This window comes from Lytechinus variegatus, chromosome 4, assembly GCF_018143015.1.
Source record: "Lytechinus variegatus isolate NC3 chromosome 4, Lvar_3.0, whole genome shotgun sequence".
In the NCBI taxonomy this organism is placed as follows: domain Eukaryota; kingdom Metazoa; phylum Echinodermata; class Echinoidea; order Temnopleuroida; family Toxopneustidae; genus Lytechinus; species Lytechinus variegatus.
The window spans coordinates 22,818,861-22,840,538 of NC_054743.1; the positions used below are offsets into that span (position 1 = coordinate 22,818,861).

At 35.4% G+C, this 21,678-nt stretch overlaps 1 protein-coding gene across 1 annotated transcript in view; it reads left to right on the forward strand.

Moving 5' to 3' along the window:
* LOC121412897 (RING finger protein 17-like) overlaps positions 1-21,678 on the forward strand; it is an 87,873-nt gene that overhangs the window by 40,036 nt on the left and 26,159 nt on the right. Inside the window, exons 16-19 of the mRNA XM_041605660.1 lie at positions 2,738-2,935; positions 3,910-4,110; positions 4,655-4,802; positions 11,716-11,854. Coding sequence (XP_041461594.1) covers positions 2,738-2,935; positions 3,910-4,110; positions 4,655-4,802; positions 11,716-11,854 — 686 coding nt within the window. The remainder of the gene's footprint in view (positions 1-2,737; positions 2,936-3,909; positions 4,111-4,654; positions 4,803-11,715; positions 11,855-21,678) is intronic.

Genomic DNA, 21,678 nt, shown 5'->3' on the forward strand with positions numbered 1-21,678 from the left:
TGTGCATATAACTGTTTTGTGAAAAATAAGCAAAATTTTAAAATGCCAGAACTTTCTTTTTTAGATACAATTTTTAATGAAATTTTTAGTGTTATGCTTCTTTGCTTTTTCTCTTTCTCTTCAAATTAACTTTTTCTGGGGTGGACTTGTCCCTTAAGTGTGTGTGATTTGTTTTTCTCTCCTTGTTTTTACCAAAATACTCGGGAGTGAAGGAAAATAGAATTAAATGTCACTGTGATTGTAATTGCAAGAAAACAGAAATTAGATCTAAATTGATTTTAAAAAGCAGAAATTAGATTCAGATTTGTGGTTTCTTTCTTCGTTTTTAGTATTAACATTAGACCACAAGGAAACCAAATAAGAGGGAATTAGGCAGGATTTTTTTTACAGACATTTTTCTCAGAAAAGATTAACTGGACGCTAGTTCTTATCATTCTCCCCCTTTTTAGTAGGTTTCCACTCTCTTCTTTCTTTCTTTTTCTTTTCTTTTCTTTTCTTTTCTTTAGTGCGGCATGAACATCTTTTTGAGGGATACCAGTGCATTGCAAATGTTCACATTATTATTATTATTTCTTAGAGTGGAATTAAGATGGTTTGATTTTCAATTAGCATTTTCAGAATCTAACCACACCAGACAGAATTGGAATTAGAATATGGATTACTTAGAAGGATATTATGAATGAAATTGCATCATACCCTTAGGATATATTAGATAGAAAGTATCAGACTACATGCTTGCTTTAATCGGAATGCCTAGATTATACAGTGTATAGCATTTTGCTTTGGAAAAAAAGATCTACCAAAACCAGACTATTTTCCCCATTAGACTTTGTGGTAAATTTACCTGTTCTTGTCAGTTGATACTCATGTATAGAATTCCAAGAAAAAAATATTTGTTTAGAGGGCTTTCTTTTATTTTCAAGTCAAAATTTGATTTACTGAGTTTTCTTTTTGATCTTGGGAACACTTGTAACTCCAATTGACACATATACAGCTGTATTAAGCATATGACTTTCCAGTACTGTGAAATATATGTTGTTTCATTGAAAGATGTACTTTTCCCTATTATTTGATAGATGTCTTATAGAACTGACAACCCAGCAGGGATGTGCCATTAAATGCGTTAGAGACTGGATGATTTTTCTAGATGTATAGTCTGTGTTTTTCATAGATTCCAGCCTACACAGATGAGGGCTCAATCTTTAATGGGGTTAATACTGTACTTGAGCTTTGCCAATGACCAGCACTTGATTAAGAATTAAATCAAGATTAAGAAAAAAGGGAGGTGCGATAGCTCAGCCAGAGGGAGGCGCGATAGCTCAGTCGGTAGAGTCGGGGATTTGTATTCCGGTGACCTGGGTTTGATTCCCACTTGGTGCGCTAGTGCCCTTTGGTAAGGCATTAATCCTCAGTACCAGGTCCTTCGGAGGGGACTTTAAGCCGTCGGTCCTCTTGTTGCTTGCTTACAAGCATTCATGCTTTCTTAGCAATCGGGTAAAAAAAAAATCACCAATAAGACACCCGTGGCAACATTATTAAAGGAGAATGAAACCATTGGAACAAGATAGCTTATGTGAAAACAGAAAAATCAAAGAAACAGATCAACAAAAGTTAGAGAAAAATCAGACAAATAATGAGAAAGTTAGGAGCATTTGAATATTGCGATCACTAATGCTATGGAGATAGCAAATTGGCAATGCGACAAAGATGTGTGATGTCACTTGTGAACAACTCTCCCCATTACTTTAGTATATTTTTCACTTGAATTGCCTCTTTTATCACATCTATCCATAGATCATGTGTTCTTTCTACATGAGGGCATGTATTACATATTTTTTAAGAATACATCATGGATAAAGAGTTTGTATCATCATTAGAAAAAGCAAAAAGAGACATTTTGAGGGTATTTTATAGTCCACCAAAGGGAAAGTTGTTCATCAGTGACATCACACATCCTTGTCGCATTGCCAATGGGAGGATCTCCATAGCATTAGTGATTGCAATATTCAAATGCTCACAACTTTCTCATTATTTGTCCGATTTTTCTCAAACTTTCTTTATTCTTATTCTTTGATTTTTCTGTTTCTACACAAGCCTATTTGTTACAAAAAGGTTTCATTCCCCATTTAACCATCACTGTGGGCTAATCCCCTGGGCTAGTCCTGAGGCCCGTCTTACAAAGAGTTGCGATTGACCTGATCAATCACAACTATGGACGGCCGGCAACGTCAACATCCAAAATGAATGAATGTTCAAAATGTATTCTAGATATGACGTAAATTAAATAAATTCATTGTTTTCTTGACAATTCGGTGTGTTACATGTAGACTTTGTTTACAAAGGATATTTTGAAAATTGTATGTAGAAAAAAAATTGTGACACTGATGGATTTCCGTAGAGTTACGATTGATTGGATCAATCATAACTCTTTGTGGTTATTATTAGTTATTGTGTCTATCAAGAATGTATCCTCAAGAGAATGCACATGTAGTCAATGCACCCATAGGCATTTTCAGGAAGGAGAAGATGCACAAGGGGGGGGGGGGGGGGAAGATGCATTATTGATGTGTTATTTTCAGGAAAAAAATCGCAGTCAAATTTCTAATCCACCACCATGATGGATAATTGTTTTTTAATCATTTGATACTTTACCCTGTGGTTAGGCTGTCATAATTCATTTCTTTCATGGACCTATGATGTTGAGAATTATATCTGAATCCTGTTTTCTTACTTGCAGGCAATTTGCGTGAAAGATGAGCCATTAACCGTCGAGTTGACCCTACCCACTGGCGAGAGTGTCGTGAGATTGATGCTGAATAAGGGTTTTGCAGAGCTGCTTGCAGACTGCGAAGATCTGGATGATGGGACTTTGGATGATGCGAGCACCATCACTGACGGGACGTCTACACCGGCGTTTAGCCGAGCTATGAGTGAAGTAAGATTTTTTTTTTGAGACACTAACTTTATAAAGTTCCGACACTAACCTTGATTGTTTCTAGCTCTTAAAGCAATCCTTATTTTCAATGAATACTTTTTTCAACTTAGTAAACAGCCTTGATGTACAAACATGTTTGTCTCCCCTGCTAGGATTTTTTGATTAAAATGGCCCTGAAATATTGCTACAAGGGACCCCTCCCCCAGAATGTGTTTGTTTCAAAGAAAATCAATCTCGTGGATGAACGTTTTTAAATGTATTTTCCTTGATGAATCTATCATCTGAAAATGCCATTGTGCAATTAACTCTCTTGTGGTGGCTGTTGTTCAACTACCGGCCCCCAGTCCATCATAAGAAACCTCCTGAAGGGATTAACGCTGCCCCAACCCTCTCTTCATGATCTCATCATGTGAGGTCCATCCATTAGCCGAGGCGATGGAAACTCTAGACAGGGGATGGGGAAGGTCTCATTTTGCAGCTGGACTTCCGTCAAAAGTGTAATGATGTAAAACCACATTGTTTCTTGAAGAATAAAACTATGCAATCAAACTTCACCTATATTCTTTGTCCAGCTCAGACATTTTGTGAGAGTTTGTGATAGCCAATCTTGTAAACGTCTTTTGCAAAACCAAACATTTCTTGTTATCATCCTGCTTGAAATAAAGAAATGTTTTATAGTTGCTTGTTATTATATAACATCAGTAGGAATATATAAAGTCTCGTTCAGAATGATGCAAGAAAAGATTTAGAAGCAGCATGTTTCAGTTCTTAGACATTGTGGGACATTGCCCCCATTCAAAGTTCAAAGTTGAATTCAACATCCATTTACATTCTAAAAGTTACAATACAGTGGCAGTAGCAATTAATTTGTATCAGAAACAAGGAAAATATCAATTTGTAGTTGTTTTTTCTCTTTGACCAGAGTGTGGATCAATTCCTTTCTCTCTTTCTCAACTCTCATTAATTAATAACAGGATGGCGAAGATGGGGCTCACTACAATCCTGAAATCCCCCGTTCCGTCGTCAACGTCCTCAAGGGCGTGACCGAAGCCGTTGAGATGGAAGAGGGCGGGGCGATGATGGCTGCACCGGGTCAGGCATTCCGTCCCACAATGCTCCCTGATGTCGGGGTATACTTCTGGGTCACCGTTAGCCATCTGGATGAGCCAGACTTAGTAAGTTCATTGATATTTTTTTTATTCATTCATATATCTATATTTATTCAAGGTTGCTCATTTTACCAAAAGTGGTGGTCTTCTTTATTTAAAAAAAAAATGCCATGATTTTAAAAAAGAAATCATCAAAAGGAACAGATAAAATAAGAAGAAAAAAAGTGAAGTATTAATGTTTGACTATTTGGCAGTAATTTGAAAGTGTGCAAATATGCATATCCAAAACAGCAAAATTTAAGGGCCTTGGGGCGAATTCGCTCCCATAGTGTCACAAAGAGCCTTGTAAAAATTAAATAAAAGAACTCCTAAATTCCCTAAGGACCCAATGTAAACATTATTGTAATGTAGCAAAATTGCGCTGGTGAGTTCAAAAGTAGCCCCGGAAAAAAATATATATATTGATTTTTTCCCTGACCCTAAAGACACATAAAATCATTATTAATCTAACAGAATCTATACAACCTGAATAGCCATCCACTCTATAGAGATTATAAGTTTGTTTTTTTTTTCACCTTTGTCTTTCTTTTTCACATCTTGTCCTATCCAGCTTTATATCCAATACACTCAAACCAATGAAGATGATCCCGATCCAATCATAGCACAAGCTGCCCAGCATGCCTTAGAGTCAGAGGAACTTGTCGCTGAACTCGCCATTATGGCCCCTCACCTGCCCTTTCTTCTCAATCCGCAACCAGGTAAATATTGTTTTCATAAATTGTGACATGATTTAATTTGAAATAGAAACTTATTGTGTCAAATTTAAGAGTTTTTCTATTTGTCTGTAAGCACTGCATGTACATGTACCTTCATCTGTAATGTGTATGCATATTACATATAATGTTGTCATTAAACAACACAGAAAAAGCACAATAAAAGACAGGAGCAACATGGACGAGCTATATTTAAAATATCCTTTGGAGTGTTGTTGTATCAGACTCATGATATCACACAAAACTGAGGGCATTTAGATTTTCTTACCGTAGTAAAATTCAAGGCATTTATTCGTATTGACATCAGAAGATGCACCCCTAATAAAGCTGCAAAATCTTTAATTATTCAATAAAAGCTATTTAGTGAAAACATGATACTTTGAAAGTAGTCGATAGTTATTTGAAGCAAACTTTCTTCTTTGTTTCTCCACTTCTTTCTTGAGGAAGGAACTATCAATCACAATCTCTTGTTCATTTTGCATGCATGTTGCCATCACGTGCCACATGCATGCAAGCATTCAACCCTACTTTCTGGCTTAAATCTGTTTTATCGGCAGAAAGCAAATGCTTCGGGCATAGATTATATCTTAAAAGGCGCTTGGGGAGACTGGCAAATATATTCTGTTGTATTGCACCAATGAAATCCTTATCTAGAATGCACATGTGAAGTCATATATGTATATATATATTATATGTATCCATATTTAGACATCATCCACTAGATACTGTATGACCTAGAGGAAAGGACATCTTTGTGAAATATATGGGGATGCATTCTACCTATTTTCTTTTTATAGTACCAAGCTATTTCATACAAATTGAATGTTGCTTCAACAAGATGCTTCTGAAAGTAGTAATAGTTTCCCTTTAAAGGTCAAGTCCACCCCAGAAAAAAATGTTTATTTGAATAAATAGAGAAGAAAATCAAACTAGCAAAATGCTGAAAATTTCATCAAAATCAGATGTAAAATAAAGTTAAGACATTTTAAAGTTTTGCTTATTTTTCACAAAACAGTGATATGCGCAACTCAAATGAGACAGTCGATGATGTCCCTCACTATTTCTTTTGTTTTTTTTATTGTTTGAATTATACAATAATTCAGTTTGTATAGATTTTACAATAAGGACCAACTTGACTGAATCATATACATGTAGTATTAAAAAATGCATGTTCAGGGAGGAATTAATCATCGTTTCACTTGACAATGAGGAGAAAAATAGAATATTCCATATTTCTTATAATAAAATACAAAAGAAATAGTGAGTGGATGATGTCTCCTCATTTGCGTACCCACTGGGATGTGCGTATAACTGTTTTGTGAAATTAAGTAAAACTTTAAAATGTCATAACTTTCTTATTTTACATCTGATTTTGATGAAATTTTCAGTGTTGTTCTTGTTACATTTTTCTCTTTTTATTCAAATAAACTTTTTGTTGGGATGGACTTGTCCTTTAACCCTATCTTATCTGGGCTATTTCAGACTGTACATGTATATACGGGGGGGGGGGGTGTCAATTTGACCCCCCTCAGATCTCGGCCGCTGATCCCGCTATCGTTGTGAAAATTTGCACGCGTGTGGAGCTGTATGTAAACTACAGGACTGTTTGGTAAAAAAATTTTTTAATTAATTCTTTATATTTTTAATTAATTAACTATGCAAATAAGCATATGAAATTTGCCCTAAATTTTGTTTTTTTTGTGTATGTTTTTGCCTTTAACTCAATTTTCTATAGAAAGTAGAATGCTAATTTTTGGTTGGAGTATCAATTATTACATTTCTAACAAATATCTACCAAAAAATTGCAAAAATATAATTACTTTCTTATGTATTTTATTGTTTTTTAAATTCTTATGTTTTTCTTTTTTTTTCAAACCTTTGTTTTTTATTGTTTATTTTCCAAGGAACTTTGTCAGGGACCCTTCTGCGATCATAAATAGCATAAAATAAATCCTTTTAAACTATCAAAAGTAAAAATAATCATACATCTATGATTTTTGGTTGAAAAACACAAATTGCATTGACTTTGTACACAGAATCACGTTTTTGAGCAATTTCGGGTCTGATATGCACTTACAAAATGTTGAGTAATTTCAGAACTGCGTCCCCGGGCGTCGCAATTTTGGTCTCAAAAGATGCGCAAGGCTTGAAAGTAAAAAGTCAGTGAGCGGCGCGATCAAAAAACTTTGGGCGACGGCGTAGTGATGAAATTTGTCGAGGGGGGTCAAATTGACCCCCCCCCCTAGTTTAATAAGGGTTATGGAAGCAGTTGGTACTACCATACAGGTACATGCGAATCTATCCACCTATCGCAGTAAGAAGAGTGTTTCTATTAGTTCTGGTCGATTGTGACTTAATGTAGCTTCAGTTTAAACAGATGATGGCTCACAAAAGGCTGAATGCCTCTAACTATGGTAGGTGATTGCTTCAGGCATTATTTTCTTCTCAATTTTGAGCAATGCACATTTTTGCATAATTACTTTAATTTGACTTGACCTGTACACATCAATCAATGTCTCGGGCTGAGCATAACTGTTGATCCTGGGCCCAGTAGCTCCTATGCAGCACCAGAACGGCATTGCCCATTTAAATCGTTCAACGCCATTGCCAATTTAAATCGTTCAACGGCATTGCCCATTTAAATCATTCAATGCCAAACACGGGAGAAGCAACTCCTGTCCCGTCCCATCTTTTACCGTCTTCTGGTATGACGCGGCCGGGGCTTGAACTCCTGATCTCTCGGTTGTGAGACGGACTCTTGTAAATCAACTGAGCCAACACATCGGTTTGATAAAGCATGTGCAATTCTAGAAGAATGCAGCCTTGCTGTTTCTTTATTTGTACGATAAACTTCATTTTCTTTTGTGTATGTTGTTTATGGCTATTAATCCCATTGCCAAGGGAAGAAAAGTCAGTTTCTTTACTAAAATCTGAGTGAGTTCAGTAGCCATCAGGGTAAATAGTCTGTTTTGCCTTACATGTACATCAGGGGCAGATCCAGGATTTTCCAATGGGGGGGAGGGGGGGGCATTTTCCCAAGGAAAAATTTGACAAGCAAAAAAAATAAGGTCTTCACTTTCAAAAAGGGGGGGGGGCACACTTCTGTTTTAACAGCATTTTCACATTACAAATTTTAATTGTGCCTCTCAAAAGGGGGGCACGGGCCAGCTTTGCTCCCCCCCCCTGGATTCGCCAGTGACGTACATGTGCATCTCAAAAAAGATTTACTAGTATTAAACCATCTAAAGCAGTTCATGAACTTCCTATGATCCTATTCCATGTCTCCAGAGGTTTTAAGCAGTGATTTTTTTATGGCATGGCTTAGGATCAGCGTCACTGCTGTATTTAACCTGTTCAGTATACATGTACATCTGTAGGCTACGCAACCAAGAGGAGGGGGGGGGGGTGCTTCACAAATATTGAAGTTGAACTACATTAAGGGTCACAATTATATTACTCAGTTGTGCAACATCACCACATCGGTGATGCCCTGGGAACATGTTGCAGTTGCATAGCAATCAGTGAGGTGGTGCATTGAACATCATGTGCATGTTAGCACTTAAGAATTCCCTTAACCCTAAATAGACTGGGCTATTTCGACGCCTAAGAAGACTGGGGGGGGGGGCTGATTCAGCCCCCCCTTATGATCTCGGCCGTCGATCCCGCGATTGCGACGAAAATTGGCACACGCGTTACCCATGGCATTATCTACAAAATAAAAAATTTCAAAATCACATTTATTTTCTTATGTATTCTACTGTTTTCTAATTTCTTATGTATTTCTTTGTTTTTTGACTTTTTGTTTTTTTATTGTTTTTTCAATTTAAATTGTTGGGGAATTTATTTTGACCATAAAAAGATAAAATTGATTGATTTTAAGCAGTAAAAGGAAAAATAATGATACATTTATGAATTTCGGCTAAGAACACTATTTGCATTGGATTTGTACACAAATTCACGTTTTTTAGTAATTTGGGGTCTGCATGCACTTACGAAATGTTGCGTAATTTTGGAACCGCGTACCCGGGGGTCACAATTTTGGTCTCAAAAGTTGCCGGAGACTTGAAAGTAAAATGTCAGCGAGCGACGCAGTCAAAAAATTTCGCGTGGCGGATTTATCGCAAAAAATGTCGAGGGGGGGGGCTGAATCAGCCCCCTCCCCCCCCGTCTTTTTAGGATTAAGGCTTAAAGTCACACTGAACTCTTTTCGAAACGCACCCAGGTAGAGCTGATATGGTCCCCCTCCAAAATGGTAAAAATGGTAGCGATTGTATGGTCGGTGCATGCATCCAAATGCTGAGCCTGTGACCAGCTTTTTCTCAGTTGGAGAGAGGTGGGGAGTGCTTCATGAAGCAAATAAGCCAGTTTTATCTGTTCTGAGCCAATCAGGTGATAGGATTCAGTAGTTTATATTAGTTATTGGTGAAAGTCACCTACATTTGTTTCTTGAAATGCTCTCTGGGAGTGAGCATGTGACTGGACAGTGTAATGGGAACAATGGGACTATTAGATGCAAGGTGTTCCCAGTCTCTAAGACACATTGATCCAGCTTTCACAATCATGTGTCGTGCGCATGCTTTGTACCTGTAGATAGAGTTGACCACAAATTGACAAGTAAATGTATTTTAACCAGCTGGAAGATATATCTATAATATAGTGGGTGGGGGTAATTTGTTGGTATCTTTCAATATGCTAGACTCTGCTTTTGATTTCCTCCTATGAACTTTATTTTTCTCTCTTTTTATGACTTTTTCACCTTTTTTCACTATTTCCTTTTTTCTGGTATGTCTTTCTTTGGTAATAATGCTAATTTTTGCCTCTTTTCATCACTTGAATTTCTTTCTCATCTTTCTTAATATTTCTTAATTTATTCCTAACTTCTAATTTGCTCTTTCTTTCTTTCTTTCTTTCATTTTTCCATACTTCAATCTCATCTATTATTCATCTAACCTTTTTTTTTTCAAGCCTTTTTTTTTCATTGTCTGTTTTCTTTCTGTATTTTATTTTCTCTGTTCCATTTGTCCGATGTTTGTTTATAGATTGATAGTGATGGTTGATGATTATAATTAACATCATGTAAACCAAAACCATGATGTTTTTTGCATGGTCAGCCCCCCCCCCCCCCCACACACACACTTTCAGCTCAGCCCCCTGAATACCACATCAAAACATCCAAAGATGCTTCCTATTCAGAAAAAGTTAGCTGTCTTATGTCCCATTGAAAGCAAATTTCATGTAAATGTAGAGTGTTGAAAAGAGAGAAATAAATAATTTTCTTAGAAATTTAAACATTTCAACACTAGTCTATAAAGACAGATTATACTATCTTGTGTATAATGCATTCAAAATGCAGCTAGTGTATTTTTCATGTTTCTCCGGGTACTGCATCAATACTTGGCACTCAAGTCATATGTTCATTCTCTTTTAGTTTTATCCTGTCCGAAGCTCCTATCAATTTGTGATTCTTAAAATGATGAATGGGGAGGTATCAAGGGATGAAAATTAGCAGGAGAGAATAATCACCTGTTCTTTTCTCTCTTTTTTCTCCCATCAGTAAACTACTCGGGAAAAAAAATATGTTAAGATACATTATAAGATTATGGTGTAGATTTTTCCTTCCCGTAGGCTTACATTTCTTGTAAATTGATAGTGTTTAACAACTGAAAGTAATCCATCTTATCCTTTCGATATCATTAATCAAAGCGATGACCTTTTTCATTTCATGGTATATATTAAACGCAAGACAGACATACATGTATGTGTACATCTACATGTAAGATTGATTACTTTATGAAAGAACAGACCAGAAAATTTTATGTGTACATCTAAGATTGATTACTTTATGAAAGAACAGACCAGAAAGAGGGCAAGGATTTGGGATGATGTTGAGCATTTTGTAAAAAAAATCCTTTTTACAGATTTGCTATTGAATAACCTTAAATCGTTTAACTTCACATTATTATTAAGATCTGCTATTTTGTATATCAAAGAGAAATGATGTTTAAAGATGCAGGTCTTTATGAGAAACAATTTAAATCTTGGCCAGTTAACCCCAAATATTATTATTATATAGTATAGAAAGTACACTCTGTTTGCATTTAAATGACACTTCGATTATGTGGAGTTACATTTGATTACCGTACAACTCTCTGGCATGATAAATTATTTGACTGTACATGAAAATGGTCATTTGACTTTTTGGAAGTGATACAGACTTCACCCTGGGAACAATAATTTTATACTCTTTCAATCATTCCATATTTACAATGATAGAAAAATTTATATTTTACCACAAATCAACTAGCAAAGTAAAATAACAGCAAACAAGATTTACATACAAGATGTTCAAAGTGACTTAGTGGTAGTGACTGTAGAATTAATATTTCAGAAGTTCGTTATATCCATTTTTAATTAATGTTTTTCTTAATATTTTTGGGGCCACCAAACTTTGATATTGGGCCACCAAAAAAAATTATTCGAAGGTTTTGGTGGCCCGAATGGGCTACCACCAAAAAAGTTAATGTGGAACCTTGCCTGTCGGATGTAAAAATTACAGTAAGCACAACAAAATATTGAGATGTACACAACGGGTATTAATATGGGGTTTTTTTACTAAAAATAGGATTTTTTTGGGGAAATAATAGGATTTTTGGTCAAGTGTGGTTGGCAGCTCTGCTTCACATGTATGCAAAAAAAATCAGAAAAGATAAGTGAGTCAAATTGTATATCAAAGCATTATGGCTCAAAATGTGTCACTTTGACTCATTTTGGGGCTAATCTTTTAACTGTAAGGACAAGTGACAAGTTTTCTGTGTATGTGCATGCTTTCCGAAATGTAGGAAACCTATCCTTTCCAGGGTCAAAAGTGATAATTTACAAAATGTTTTGTCTCCTACAGATATGCCATGCTGTGCCCAGTACAGTGTAGACGAGAGATGGTACAGGGCAGAAATCATTGAAGTAGTCAGGAAAGACATTATCATGTGTCATGTTAGGTTCGTTGACTATGGCACGGTGGAGTGGCTATCCTTAAACAGGTAAGGCAACATTTATTATAGATTCATGTGTTTTTATTTCATTCTGTGTTGTCTTGGTTAGTACAATGTGTTTGGTTTCATTCGCATACATTCGTAATTCCGAAGGTTCGGATATCCCGAAGCTTCGTTATTCTGAAGGTTCGCACATGTATTTCTGAAGGTTCGTAATTCCAAAGGTTCGTTAGTCCGAAAACAAAATGAGGTCGCTCATAATTCCAAAGGTTCGTTAATCCGAAAACAAAATGAGGTTCATAATTCCGAAGGTTCGTTAGTCTGAAAACGAAATGATTAACGAATCTTATTTCGTTTTCATACTAACGAACCTTTGGAAAAACGAATCTTATTTTGTTTTTGGATCAACGAACCTTCGGAACACGAACCTTATTGCGTTTTCGGATTAACAAACATCAAGGTATTGGCAATTTATGTGGTTCGGAATTACGAACCTTGGGAGTAAGGAACCTTCGGAATTACAAAGTGTAACCGGTTTCATCGATGTGACTACCCTGTACTCAAAATCCACACTTAGTTCACCAGATACAAATTGTAGTTTCTCATAGTGTGAAAGAACAGTTCCTACTTTTGATAATGATAAAGTAATTTATTGGAATATATTTATTGAGGAAGAAATTCAGAATGAGATGCAAATAATGATGAAAAATTGAGCTTGAGTTTGATGTTTACTCAATCTTGAAGCAAGCCGACTGCAAGACCGATTGAATCTCAATGAAAATACACAAAAAAGTTTCTCCAAAATGCTTTATGTAGGGAATTGTATGCCTGTATATTGATAGACAGTACTGGTAGGACTAGCATTTGTCTTTTATGATATTAAAGACAATTTTATTTTGATTTTTGGAGCAAAATTAATACGTTGGATCATTGCAGATAATCTTTTGTAGCAGCTTTGTGTTGTTGTTTTTTGCTATTTGGTCTCAACTTTTCACAAGTTCTCCAAATTCTTCATGTTTGATGTCTTTGTATATTTATCTTTCTGAATAGAATTCTACATGAAAGGGGACCTATTTGTTATAAGTCAATATTTTTCATGAGTAATACCACAATGATAATAATAAAATGCAATAAATGCATACCCAGCTTTAGCATGGTAAGTTAAGAGGGACTTTAAGAACGACAGGTGATCAAAATGTTTGTTTGCAATTGTTTAGCGCGTAAGAAAAGTTCACCAGTCATTCTTAAAGTCACTCTCAACTTAGAAAACAGCTTTACGAAACACTCTCCTGATTGTATGCTCTACTATTCAAGGAGTTCCTTTCTACCAGGTATATAGTGCTATGGGTGAAGAGTATCAAATATACATGGAGACAAACACCATGCCAAAGAATGCAAGTGATGCAGTGGGATTTGAACCCCTGACTTTGTGGTTCAAAGCCTGAAACTAATCCACTGGGCTTTATCAACCTCTCTGTATTAAGGACATATTACACTATTTTTTTCTGTTCTTCATCGACTCCAAATTCTAGGGAGTTATTCTGATGACTGACAAGATTGAAATTAGAACTAGTCATGTTTTTTTCATTTACTATATATCCTGTCATCTAAATGATTGTTTTCCAACTGATTTGTAAATGCCAACTTGCTACATGTATCTGATGATGAAATTATAAAATTATTGTATATCAGATTACTTGTTATTTTCATTAAAAATACAAGTTTTTATTCAGTGACATTCAAGCAGCATCCGAGAGTTAATTAATCTCAGCTTTTGAACTTTTAAAACTAATCTTTGGTATATTCCCTTCGGTGTAGGTGAAAAGGACAACTTCAGAAATAGAATTATGCAACTATTGAACATCATAGTATAATAATGTAGGAAAGTTGGAAATGCAGGTCACTTGGATCATTTATCTTCTGCCATCTGATCTGGTATTTATTAGGATATGGACTTACCCCAATTTCTGCAGAAAAGTGAATAATCCTCTTTAAACCATATAAAGCTTATACACGACCTTATAACAGCAGATTACTCAGCCCACACAAGAAATTACCATGTAAATAGAAATGGAATGACATGGCCTCTCTTTCTTCTATTTTTTATTTGATTGTTTTTTTCAAAAAATAAGAACATTTTAAAAAACTTTTTCTAAAAAAATTGTTTCAAAGAACTAACATTCTTTGAATTATGGTAGGTCCTTTCTCCTTTTTGTTTGCATTTCAAATAAATTTATGGTTTGATTTAGTAATATACATAATAATAATAATAATATAGGGTATTTATATTGCGCACATATCCACCTTGTTAGGTGCTCAAGGCGCTCCTATATTACCCGGCTAAGCTAGGTGTCCATAGCGCACACAGCTTTTTAAGGAATTACTTCTTACCGGTACCCATTTACCTCACCTAGGTTGAGTGCAGCACATTGTGGATCAGTTTCTTGCTGAAGGAAATTACGCCATGGCTGGGATTTGAACCCACGACCCTCTGTTTCAAAGTCCAAAGGCTAATCCACTGGGCCACAACGCTCCACGCAAATATATCCTCTGACACATGCGTCTTTTTTGCAAAGGTTAAACCTAATGACAGCAAGGTCAAACAAATAAAAAGAAATTAAGCAGATAAATGCAGGGAGTCGGTAAGGCCATCCCTATCCAACCAACTTCCTTCCTTGACAAGAAGGGTTTATTTCTAGTACAGAAGTGAACAAATCTGATGGTAAAGATTTTTTCTCTTTCGCTTTTGAAATCATTCATGTTATGCCGGCGGGAGGGATTCTTCTTTGAGATTTTCTGCTTCATACTTGCATCAATCAATTATGAGTGGACGGTTTGGCCTCTGTTCTTGTCACACTTCGTAAGCCAACACCCTTTTTTTGAAAGGACAAGGCTGATTTTTTTTTTTCTCTTCCGAAAGCCACATGTTCGCCTTTTGTCATGATATTTGTAGTTTTATAACAATGCCATCAAGTTGTCCCTGGGTCCATAGTGTCCCCGTGGGCATTCATCCTTTAGGCTATTTTTTTCAGGAATGTTCAAAGATTTACCATTTCCGTGTGGTCATTGCTATCAATCTTACGTTGCATTGCAACATAATGAGTGGACGGTTTGGCATCCGTTCTTGTCATACTTCATAAGCCAACACCCTAAGGACAAGGCTGATTTTTTTCTCTCTTCGGAAGGCCACACGTCCGCATTTTCTCATGATATATGTTGTTTTGTTCCATGCCATCAAGTCGTCCCTGGGTCCCTATACTGCTCCCATGGGTATACATGTACATCCTTTTTAGGCTATTCTGTCAGGAATGTACAATGATGCTCAATTCTTTCAAAGATTTACCATTTCTGTGTGGTCATTGCTATCATTCTTACTGTACGTTGCATTGCAGCAGCAATATCCTCCTAGCATTGCAGGTTCTGTTCAGTTGGAAACAAAATCGTGATTTTTCTTTTTTTTCCCTTCAAAATTTCATTAAATTGTTAATGACTGATAGAGCCGGCAGTCTATAAAAATTACCTAGCATTTGATATTTGGCCAACCCTTTCTGGGCTCCGTAACACAAAGGTTTGCGATGAATTGCAAATATGAAAGAACCGCTGTTATTGGTTCCCGGTCAGTATTACAAACAGAGCGCATACCACGTTGATATTGATTGGTCATTGGTATTTAGCGATTGATTGCAAACTTTTGTGTTACGGAGCCCACGTCTACTATGTAGGTAGCATTGCAGAGCTAACTGCCAGTATTTAATCCTAGTATTAATACACTCCTCCATTGATAAATATTTATGCAGTTAACTAATATGTGATAATAAAGGATGTTCTGTAAATTCAGTAAAACTGTAAAAGATAGAGGTTTGTTTCGAAAAGTGGCATGGACAGCTGCTGGTTCCCTTCATGACTTTTCAAGTAAACCATGCTTGAAGATTTCATTTGTTATTCTCTGTACCCTTTGTCATCGGTTATGAACATTATCTGTTTGATTGAAAGGTATTAAGTAATAGTCATGCTCTCACTACTCCAGTAGAAATGCTCTCTAACTGAAGTCAAAATAATGTTGTTAGCACATAAGAATTTATGAAGTTACTCTTTAAGTGTATCAAAGGCAATGCTCATGTGGCACAGGGCACATGCATATACATGTACGTGTAACAGCATGCAATGTCAGTATTGCGCAAACCGTTATGCAAGACAAGAATCCACAAAATATATTAAGGCCTAATAAAATTTTGATATTGCCCTCATCCAGGGTGCTACATAACTTTTTAGAAGCACTTGCCCAGTTGGGCAAATACATTTTCAAATAGTTGGAATATACTTGCCCAAAATATATTTCACTTGCCCGAAAAATCCTTGAAAAAGTTTTGCAGTTTTTAAAACCATTGACCTTTTTCTATCTTATGACATGAACTGATCTACCTGCCATGACCAAAATTAGGGTCAATATCATATCAAATTGATCCTAATTTTGGTCATTCTACTGTGAGAATTGTGCTTGCCAAATTCAGGCAAGTAGTTTTGGTCTCAACTTCAAAACACTTGCCCAACTCTAACTTTAACTTGCCCTGGGCAATCGGGCAAGTGCTTATGTAGCACCCTGCCTTATCCGACTGACTGAAAAATGTGGAAATCAGTATCACTATTAATATATTATTATCATTGTTCTTGATTTCTTGCACACCCAAAATATTTGTGCAAATGTATTTTTTAGAGAAAATGTCAGATTTGGGCAAACACATTGCCCAAATTTGTATTCAGTGGTTTAAAAAAGCACTTAAATTTGCATGTTGACTGCATTAATAAATCATCATGTCATGTGTGATTATCTTTGTGCAGCGAAGGAATGAAAAAAATTGGCTAACAGAACTAAATGTCGGATTTTGGGCTTGTGAGGGCAACATAATTGTTTTAAGGCCTAAAGATAGATGCACATCCATGTATACAGTGTATCTAGTTGACTCACTGTGCCAGAGTACAATTAGCAAGTAGGCATGACTGCGATGGTACAAGATTTGACAAAGAAAGATATTTATGCAATGACGCATTGTCAAGTTGAATAGAATGTTCACTATTTGTGTTGTATGTCACCATGAAAGTTAGGGAAAATAACAAAAGTTATAACAACACTGTAAAAACTGCGGTGTTAAAACTGACACCAATTGGTGTTAATAGAGGACCACACCCTGAGGTGTTAAGATTACACCCTAGAGATTAAACATAACACTAAAGAGTGTAAATGTAACAACAAAAGGTGTTGTAATAACACCTATAGGTGTAAAACTTCACCACCAATTTAACACCGATGTAAAATAACTGGTGTGGTCCTCTGTGTACACTGGTTAACACCACAGTTTTTGCTGTGAAGTTACATGACTTTTTAGATGCAAATGGGGCGTGGGGGGGGGGGTGGTTGCAACTTTATGCAATCATGGAGAAGACAGAGCAACTAGATAAAGGAAAATAAAGAAGTAAAGAATATCAGAGTATGATGAATACAAGTGATGAATATTGGACAAAAGGACTAAAGGAGAGAGAGAGAACCATGTAACAGAGAATAGAAATGGAGAAGTAGAAATTGATATTGTTTGTGTGGGTGTGAGTTTTGATGCATATACACGTATGTGTGATCACTCTGGAGGCATTGTAAGGATCATTTCCTTATCTTTTCAGAGCTCTTGATTTTCAAAAGATTTGTCTTTGATTAGTTGAAAGCCAGACTGCTCCCTGGAGAGTTTGGCCCGACTCTTGCCAGGGACTTTCCCTAATGGCAGTCTCTTTGTCCGAGAAAACTTTAACGAATTAAAACCTCTTGAATGCTGTTGGAGATGACATCCACTGGCAATGTTTGCATGCTTTACATTTACCTCTCCATTGTTAATTGATGATCTTTTTCCACAGTCCATTTCATTTTAGTTTAATATTGCATTATAACACTCCCAGGTGTGCATGAAGTAGGTATAGGTGTATTTTCTCTTGGATACTTCTGACTTTTACATACTATTTCACCTCTTGATTTCTTTGCATTGTCAGGATAAGGTCCTTTTATGAGCGTACTCCTACATTTTGGGGGACTCCTAGATTTATCAAAATGATGATGGTGAGGATAAGGAGAGGAAGAAAGTGAAGGATAAGAGATAAAAAGAGGAAATAAAAAGAGGTGAAAAAAAATTCTCTCCAACCCATCTCCAATACTCTCAGTGCTAGCTTGAATTGATTTGTAATGAAATCAAAATCATGGATTATTTGAGTGGTTCCTTCCATCCAGATCCCTCAAATACCGGTTTTTCAAATTTTGTGGTGTTTGTAGTGTTTTTTTTATAAATAATAGACGATTAAAATCCTGTTTTTAGTTTTTTTTCTTAATATAGATATATTGTTCTTGATATAGATTTAATGTATCTGTATTTTTTTACCATAAATTCCTGATTATAAGTTGCATCTTTCAGACAGCATCTAGGTTTTCATGAAATATGAAATATACTGTTTATATCAGATATTTTGTATATTTGTTTCATACAATATCTGTTGTTATAACAGAAAAGAAGGAAAAAGATTGGAGGCTCCCCCCCCCACCACAAATTAATTTTAATAGGAGATGAATATCTAAATGATTAAAGGCAGAAGGTAATCTTTTTCTGAGATTTATTCCTGTATAAAAATGAAATGTAATCCTTATTGAATCACCAATACCCTTCTGATTTTGAGATATATGCAATTTCCTCTATTCATCTGTATGATTATAATTATTTTTGCTCTGCACTTTTGTACCTGGAAACTGCCAGCTCGCTGGTTATATCCCCTTTTTTTATTTTACTGCTGACCTTCAATACTCAGATTTAAATCTGATATTGAAAGATTTTCTTATCATCATTAGATGATTGTGCCAGGAAGTCCGGAGCAATCCATCCCCCAAAAGGTTATCTGTATTTCCTTTCTTCTTATTGATGTATGTAATGAAATGCACTTTGGCCGTAGGCGGCTGTCCCACGCAAGAATGTCGAGATTTTTTTGTACACTGCCTCCTTTAGTTTCATAAAGGCTCATTTGTAACTTACACCACCATCAAACGTAGCATTCATTGCTTTGTAGTTAGAGCTGCATTATTCATGTGGAGTTAGGATTTAAATGCAAAAGCTCAGTCTCACATTAAGAACTTTGCAAAGAATTGGTCTACCTATGCCATATCTCCCTCACCCAGGAGATACATCGGAATATGGAAAGTCTATTTTATTTATTTATTTTATTTATTTATTTATTTACTTATTTATTCACACATATTTCAACAGGTTCAAAAGATCAGAGATTCTTTTTATTAAGAATTAGATTTTGAAAAACAGAAAAAAAAAATTGTATGAGTTTGCATGACAAGGGTCAAGATGGAATTTTATTTTGATGTTTTCCCTGTACTTTTATACATGTAGATATATAATAGTAAATGATGATGATAATAGTAATGTTAATGTTAATTTAAAAATGTGATGATGGCAATAGTAATAATAGCAAAAATAATAAAAGATCATAAGTGATTTGATTTACATGAATTATGTACCCCCAAACTGCAGAGAGCTTGAATCTCTATGTAAATGCCTGAATCAACTATTCGAGCTTGCAGTACATTATCCTTCAAAGGGCAATGAACTTCAAAAGGTACTTACATGCCACTTCATATCAAAAATTTTGATTAGACTTTTCCATAGTCATAATTTGACTGATGACTGCAATTTTGTTATCCAGGAATAACCTTATCAATTTTTGTTTAATGAGATCCTGTGATGATCATATAATGATCATGCGTTGACTAATGGATTCCGTGACTGCCGCAGTTCTCTTCAGTTTTTGTTCGGTCAATATTTCTTTTATTATTAAAGTTACATGAAGATGAATACTGTTCTTAAGAAAGCTACAGAGCTCTTAATAAGGACTAAAATTATTACTTGGGGTTAGAGTCCGGATTGATTTGCTTTAAACATAAATTCAATTGATGGTGGTGGCTGAAATCTTGATCTGAACAGAATAATGAAATGACCATCAAACTGCCATTTAAAAAGTGTCAAAACAATGCTGATAGAAAATGAGTAAATTAAAGTTAACATGCGAAATATGCATGGCATTGTCATTCTAAAAATGAAATATTACATGTAGATCAACATTTGAAAGGTTGGAGGAGGGACAGCCTTTTCCAAGTGTTATATCAACCCTTGCATACATGTACATGTAAAGCTCCATGATTTTAAGCGTTTGAACAGACCATTTAAAGTGGTAAATGCAGCATTTACAAAAAGTTGTCACTCCTCTGTAACCTTTATTGATTTAATATTTTATATTTTATTAGGGTGCTTAGTTAATATATCAACATTTTTATTGCGGGCATCAACGGAAAAAAAAAAAAATTGGTCTTCAAACCAATCGTAAAAGTTTTGCGTCTTTCTGTGTTGCTGATTTTTAGCGTACTCTTTTTTTATTTTTTTTCACAGCAATTGATTTAATGAACTATGTCAAAAGTTAATAGATCTCTATGATACATGTAGTGCGGTACAGGGAATAATTTTCCTAGTATCGTATCGCAATTTGCTCCACATTTTTGAAAGAGTGCTATGCATTAAGTCTTTCGTATAGCATATTTTTTACATATTACACTGTACATTTCTTAGTTGAGAGCTTTTCTCTTATGATCAAAAATGCTATTCAAATTTGTAAAGCAAAATTATTCCCTGTGGTAACAAATACCCTTGATTTTATTCGTTACCCTAAGAAATATTGCCCATAGCAATAGTTGATTGAGTTTGGCTTTAAACCCATCCCTCTGACGCACTCACTAAAAGATACAAACTGGTTTGGTTTAGATTTATGCACTCTTAAGTAATTATAACATGGCTTCGTTTCAGTCTGCTCATTTCCATAAATTTCCAGTATCTTGAGATATGTTTGCCCAATTGCTTGTGCTGTCCCACTTACACTGCCTGCACTTATAAACATTTGTACAGGCTCAATTACAAAATTGATGTTATTGCGAAGCTATCCGGGACATAAATTTTCACAATTTATTTTCGAAAATGCTTTGAGAATTTATGTCTGTGCTGTGATATCAAAATGGCCTAACTTGTTACGACAAACTCCAGGATTTAGGGGACAGACGATGACTACGTGTTTATTCTCCGCTTTGTTCTTTTGTAATACTTCTGAACATTTTTCAAGAATTTTTGTTTCTCTTGTATCTTTTTACTTCTAGAGATTTGTAATGTTATACACCCCTTTCTCTTTTCTCTTTCTTGCTCTCCCTTTCTCTCTCTCCTTTGCCAACGACGTCCTACGTGCGAAAGCGACTGGCACGTATAATCTGGAGAGATTCAAGAGCGCCATCATATTCAACAACAACAACTCTCTTTCTTCAAAGCTTATTTGTAATTTCAATCAATCCACTTGTACAAAAGTTAGTCGTCAGGCTGAATTGGAGCATTATAAATTGGTCATCATATCATATTCAACAACAACAAATCTCTTTCTTCAAAGCTTATTTGTAATTTCAATCAATCCACTTGTACAAAAGTTAGTCATCAGGCTGAATTGGAGCATTATAAATTGGTCAATTTATGCTCTGAACATGTTGCATGTAAAATGTGTACTTTTTTGGATCTCTTTTTGCTACCTTAAAAAACTTACATTAAAAAAAAACTCATTTAGTAACCAATGAATGAGTTTTAACTGGTCCTTGCATGTTGTATAGATCTATGATTCTTTATGATTTGGGCTACGGAATTGGGTTTGTGCATTTTTATTTAACGTTAAAATGCAGTATCTATAAATTGGTGAGCTTTGTTCCATTTAGTGTCTTATCAGAGTCTTTGTTCAAATATTTATGTAACAATATA